The 6,043-nt window shown below is 46.5% G+C and overlaps 1 protein-coding gene across 1 annotated transcript in view; it reads left to right on the forward strand.

Moving 5' to 3' along the window:
- Positions 1 to 5,120, forward strand: part of fam189a2 (family with sequence similarity 189 member A2) — a gene marked incomplete at its 5' end in the record, with an annotated part of 29,973 nt that extends 24,853 nt beyond the window's left edge. The window contains 4 exon segments of the mRNA XM_083789906.1: positions 422 to 539; positions 2,296 to 2,521; positions 3,172 to 3,349; positions 4,146 to 5,120. Coding sequence (XP_083646032.1) covers positions 422 to 539; positions 2,296 to 2,521; positions 3,172 to 3,349; positions 4,146 to 4,565 — 942 coding nt within the window. The 3' untranslated portion in view covers positions 4,566 to 5,120.
- Between the last annotated feature and the right edge of the window lie 923 nt (positions 5,121 to 6,043).

Here is a 6,043-nt window from a genome sequence, read left to right on the forward strand (position 1 = left end):
GAAGGCATGGGGAGAGAGTATGTTTGTCTCCACCAGGCCGAAGGCATGGGGAGAGATTATTTTTTATTGTCTCCACCAGGCCGAAGGCATGGGGAGAGAGTATGTTTGTCTCCACCAGGCCGAAGGCATGGGGAGAGAGTATGTTTGTCTCCACCAGGCTGAAGGCATGGGGAGAGAGTCTGTTTGTCTCCACCAGGCTGAAGGCATGGGGAGAGAGTATGTTTTATTGTCTCCACCAGGCTGAAGGCATGGGGAGAGAGTATGTTTTATTGTCTCCACCAGGCTGAAGGCATGGGGAGAGAGTATGTTTAGTTGTCTCCACCAGGCCGAAGGCATGGGGAGAGAGTATGTTTTATTGTCTCCACCAGGGAGGTACTGACTCTGTCCTCTCGCCCCCCCCCCCCCCCCCCCCCCCCCTCAGCAGGAGCAGGCTGGTCCAGGAGAACAGCAGAGAGCTGTGGCGTCCCTGCCCCACCAGAGGGCACCACAGATGCGCCGATCCAACAGCGACCCTCTTCTAACAGAGCTCACAACTAAAGGTCTGTGTTAGGGGGGGGGGGGCGGGTATTTTTATTTTTTAATCTGTATTTAATGAGTAAAAACCACATCTCTTTTACACAGTGTGAACTGACCAGAAGAGGCAAAATAAGTGACACAGATCTGCCAGTAACAAAAAATACACAACAAGGATAACAGGACATTGTCCTTTGTGTAGGAGGACGAGAACAGCTGATTTGCTCGTCCACATATGACGTAAATTCTCCATTCATTGTCGTTGGGAATGGAATGTTTGTGTAAGACGGACATCTACACTAATGGCTGAATATAAAAAGATATTGAATTTCAGTTTCACAAATTTGTTTTCAAATGGTGGAAATAGCCGATCTACAAGCTAAAACTATACGTTTAATTCAGTGTAGGCAAGGCATGGTTTTATCTGTATAGCACATTTCAACAACACGACGGCAATTCAATAATCTTTACACAGAACATCAAGCAAAGGAAACAGTTACAGTGCAGAAGAGAAAAGGAAAAAATACGTCTTCTGGGCCAAAATGAAAATTTGGCGCCAACATTTAATTTTTGTGACCTTTTATTTCTTTTTTAAGAACCCCGGGTTAGCACAGCCATTACAGGAGAGGGAAACGACAATGATGTATGCGTATAACATAATACAAAACAAATATGATGGAATCCAAAACAAAACGTGACAATGATTTGGCAAACGTTTTTAACTCAAATCTTTGCTTCTGGTATAGTGGCGCTCAACCTTTTCCATGTCAAGGACCTCCAGAATTATATGTAATTGGCCGTCGACCCCCATCTGAAAATATGTTGTTCCAGTGCGGTCTTGATATTGGAAGGTCGCTAGTTCGTATCCCCGGACCGGCACGTTAAAATTACCACCGCTGAAGTGCCCTTGAGCAAGGCATTGAAACCTCTATACCATGAAATGTTCTATGAGCAGGGCCTGGCTGTAAACAAGTTCTTGAGCTTAGTCCAGTTACCCTGGGTAAACATAGTACCTTTCCTTTCCTTAGTGCAGTTACCCTGGGTAAACATAGTACCTTTCCTTTCCTTAGTCCAGTTACCCTGGGTAAACATAGTACCTTTCCTTTCCTTAGTCCAGTTACCCTGCAGGGTAAACATAGTACCTTTCCTTTCCTTAGTCCAGTTACCCTGGGTAAACATAGTACCTTTCCTTTCCTTAGTCCAGTTACCCTGGGTAAACATAGTACCTTTCCTTTCCTTAGTCCAGTTACCCTGGGTAAACATAGTACCTTTCCTTTCCTTAGTCCAGTTACCCTGGGTAAACATGGTACCTTTCCTTTCCTTAGTCCAGTTACCCTGGGTAAACATAGTACCTTTCCTTTCCTTAGTCCAGTTACCCTGGGTAAACATAGTACCTTTCCTTTCCTTAGTCCAGTTACCCTGGGTAAACATAGTACCTTTCCTTTCCTTAGTCCAGTTACCCTGGGTAAACATAGTACCTTTCCTTTCCTTAGTCCAGTTACCCTGGGTAAACATGGTACCTTTCCTTTCCTTAGTCCAGTTACCCTGGGTAAACATAGTACCTTTCCTTTCCTTAGTCCAGTTACCCTGGGTAAACATAGTACCTTTCCTTTCCTTAGTCCAGTTACCCTGGGTAAACATAGTACCTTTCCTTTCCTTAGTCCAGTTACCCTGGGTAAACATAGTACCTTTCCTTTCCTTAGTCCAGTTACCCTGCAGGGTAAACATAGTACCTTTCCTTACCTGTCGATCTAACCTGTGTTCCTCTCTGCCCACGTGTAGCGGTATCGGTGGTGACCCCAGACCCCCCCCATCGTCACCGCCACGCCCGCGTGACGTCCGACTCGGCCACGCAGACGTCCGACTCCCACCCCCCCACGCTGCTGGTCGCCGCCGGCCCCCCCTCGTCCAGGAACGACAGCGTTTCGGCGGTGTCGGTGCGCCTGCGACCGCCGCGGCAGCAGCTACAGAGGAGACCCTCCTCCGTGGTGGACTACCAGAGCTACAGGCCAGTGTTGTTTTCGTCGACTAAAAACTAAGACGAAAAATGTTTCGTCGACTAAAACTAAGACGAAAAATGTTTCGTTGACTAAAACTAAGACGAAAAATGTTTCGTCGACTAAAACTAAGACGAAAAATGTTTCGTCGACTAAAACTAAGACGAAAAATGTTCGTCGACTAAAACTAAGACGAAAAATGTTCGTCAACTACCTTTTTTCACTGACTAAAAACTAAATAAAAACGAATCTATGATGACTAAAACTAAGACTAAATATACTGACAATTTCGTCAACAAATAAAAACTAGACTAAAATGTTAGTAAGGGACTAGTGGACAAGAGATCCAGTTTTATGCTGGGTTGCATGCTGAAAATAGCAGATCTACAATCTCACAACGCGTCGCAGTTTGCTATTTTCATCATGCAACCAAAGTGTAAAATATGTCATTACAACGACATCAAGGCCTGTCAAAACACATTTTAGTCGACTAAATCTACAGTTGATTTAGTCGACTAAAATCGTACGACATTTAGTCGACTAAAACTAGACTAAACACTAGAACATTCCAGCCAGGTGACTAAAATGTGACTAAAACTAAGTGAAAACTATTCAAGAGACTATGACTAAAACTAAAACCGAAATGTGCTGCCAAAAACAGGCACACCCAGAGGCTGGTGGACAGGTTCCTGGAGCAGGAGGAGGAGGCCAGCAGCGCCCCCTACCTGCGGGGTCTGGACCCCGAGGTCCACAGGCTGGTGGACAGCATTCGCACCGTGCTGAGGCTGGACCAGCAGCACATGGAGGAGGTTCTGAGGTCCGCACGCTACCTGGAGCAGGTGGGACGGCCCGTCAGTCAGTCAGTCAGTCAGTCAGTCAGTCAGTGACTCAGTCAGTCAGTCAGTCAGCCAGCAAGCCAGTCAGTCAGTCAGTCAGTCAGTCAGTCAGTGACTCAGTCAGTCAGTCAGCCAGCCAGCCAGCCAGCCAGCCAGTCAGTCAGTCAGCCAGTCAGTCAGTGACTCAGTCAGTCAGTCAGTCAGCCAGCAAGCCAGCCAGCCAGTCAGTCAGTCAGTCAGTCAGTGACTCAGTCAGTCAGTCAGTCAGTGACTCAGTCAGTCAGTCAGTCAGCCAGCCAGTCAGTCAGTCAGTCAGTGACTCAGTCAGTCAGTCAGTCAGTGACTCAGTCAGTCAGTCAGTCAGCCAGCCAGCCAGCCAGCCAGCCAGTCAGTCAGTCAGTCAGTCAGTGACAGTCAGTCAGCCAGTCAGTGACTGTCAGCCAGTCAGTCAGCCAGTCAGTCAGTGACAGTCAGTCAGCCAGTCAGTGACTGTCAGCCAGTCAGTCAGCCAGTCAGTCAGTGACTGTCAGTCAGTGACAGTCAGTCAGCCAGCCAGCCAGTCAGTCTTTATTAATAAGTGCTGAGTGTATTCGTATTTGTGAAAGGCTGGAAGTGCATGGAGTACAGCAACAGATCATTGTTTAGCAGCATTGAGTGCAACTACCGCTGTGGGATAGAAGCTGTTACTGAACCTGTTGGTCTTTGTCCTATAACGTGCTATATATAAATAAAGGTTGATTTGATTTGAAGAGAGAGAGAGAGAGAGTAAGTAAAACTCGGCTCCTCCCCTTTCATCCAGGCGTTTAGCGAATCGGAGACGACGACGACGGGGGGCGGTCCCTGCAGCCGTGCCCGGCGTCAGCCAATCGTCAGAGTGGCCCCGCCCCCCCCTCCCCCTCCCCCTCCTCCTCCGTCTCAGACGCTGCCCCTCCCCCACCTGAGGAGGAAGAGGAAACGAGCCGGCCTGCTGCACCTACGCAGCTGTGGAGACCTCAGCTCCTTCACCTGCTCCCCCGAGGAGGACTGGGGGGTCCCCCAGGGGCCACACAGGAGGGCCCCCACCCCGAGGGGCAGGGGGGGGGGCCCTCTGAGGTCCTCCTCCGGAGGGGGCCCCCCCGCCGCCACGCTCCGGCCTCCGGGCCCCTCGTCGTCGCGCCGCGAGCTTCACGAACGACCACACAGCCTGATCGGGATCTTTTCCCGAGAGACGATACTTTGATACTAACCCATTCTAACCTGAGATCAGATTCATACGAGGTTTCCACTGGACACACACTGGTCTGATTAACCCATTCTGACCTGAGATCAGATTCTAAAAATGTTCTTCTATACATCCTGACAGTTTTCCATTCTGACCTGAGATCAGATTTAAAAAATGTCTTCTATGTCAGTGGCTCTTCGAATTTTCAAAAATAGCAAGCTCGTAGACCTATGAGCTTGTAGATCTGCTATTTTTAAATAGCTAAAGCATAACGTAATGCTAACACCAAAATGGGTTTCTCGCCCAAAATGGGATAATAATAATAAACTTTATTTATATATATATAGCACCTTTCATACAGAGTATGCAGTTCAAAGTGCTTCACAGGCATGCAGGACAGAAATCAGGTACTTTACCGTCTCAGACACAATCACAGAGTATGCATTATAATCGTCAACATAAGAGGGGAATAAAAGATCAGGCATAGAGTTAAAAAGATCATGAAAATAACATTCATTAATTTAAAGGACAACTTTAGTTTTTTTCAACCAAGGTTCATGTTTTAGGTCGTTATTAGAGAAACTAAAAGGTGAGTGTTCATTTTCTTTCATTTGCTGCTTTCTTTAGTTTTGGGGATTTTAGCAGTTTTTGACAGGGGGGCGGGGGCATTCGAGCATGGGGCTAAATATGTATTTTTTTACAAAATATTATGGCGATGTATTATTTTATTATTTACTATAGTCCTAATATACCCCAGGAAATTACATCTGGCCACAGAAGATCACAGGATCTACTGAATATGATCTACCTACTGGGGGAAGGCTTATACTGTGTGTATAGGCTCAATATGTCAGTTTGTCACACTCAGTAGATCCTGTGATCTAATGTGGTCGGATGTAATTTCTTGGGGTTTATTAGGACTATAGTAAATAATAAATAAAAACATCGCCATAATATTTTGTTAAAAAATGCATATTTAGCCCCATGCTCAAATGCCCCCGCCCCCCTGTCAAAAACTGCTAAAATACCCAAAACAAAAGAAAGCAGCAAATGAAAGAAAATTAACACTCACCTTTTAGTTTCTCTAATAACAACCTAAAACATGAACCTTGGTTGAAAAAAACTAAAGTTGTCCTTTAAGTCTAAGGCACCGGGGAACCTTCTACAAAGTGCTATGGGAGGATTGAGAAGGCCAGTCTAAAGAGGTGTGTCTCCTCAGGCGGTTGAGGGTTGCCCGTACTAATACGGGGGAGGTGCTGAGAGACAGTGATCTGCTTTCAGCAAAGCTATAATACACCTTGAAAGGTACAGTCATAACTCAAGTGTACACTTACACTGTGCGTTGGTTTGTTTACTGTTTTACTGTTGATGAGTGAGACCAGACCCACAGTTTGGGAAACGGTAACACTGCATCAGATCAAAGTGTCTCCCAAATGGAAGGGAGGGAAACGGATTGTTTTAAATGCTGGCTATAAAGTAGAAAACAGAGAGGGGGT

Source organism: Protomyctophum parallelum (genome assembly GCF_964188405.1).
Source record: "Protomyctophum parallelum genome assembly, chromosome: 19".
In the NCBI taxonomy this organism is placed as follows: Eukaryota; Metazoa; Chordata; class Actinopteri; order Myctophiformes; family Myctophidae; genus Protomyctophum; species Protomyctophum parallelum.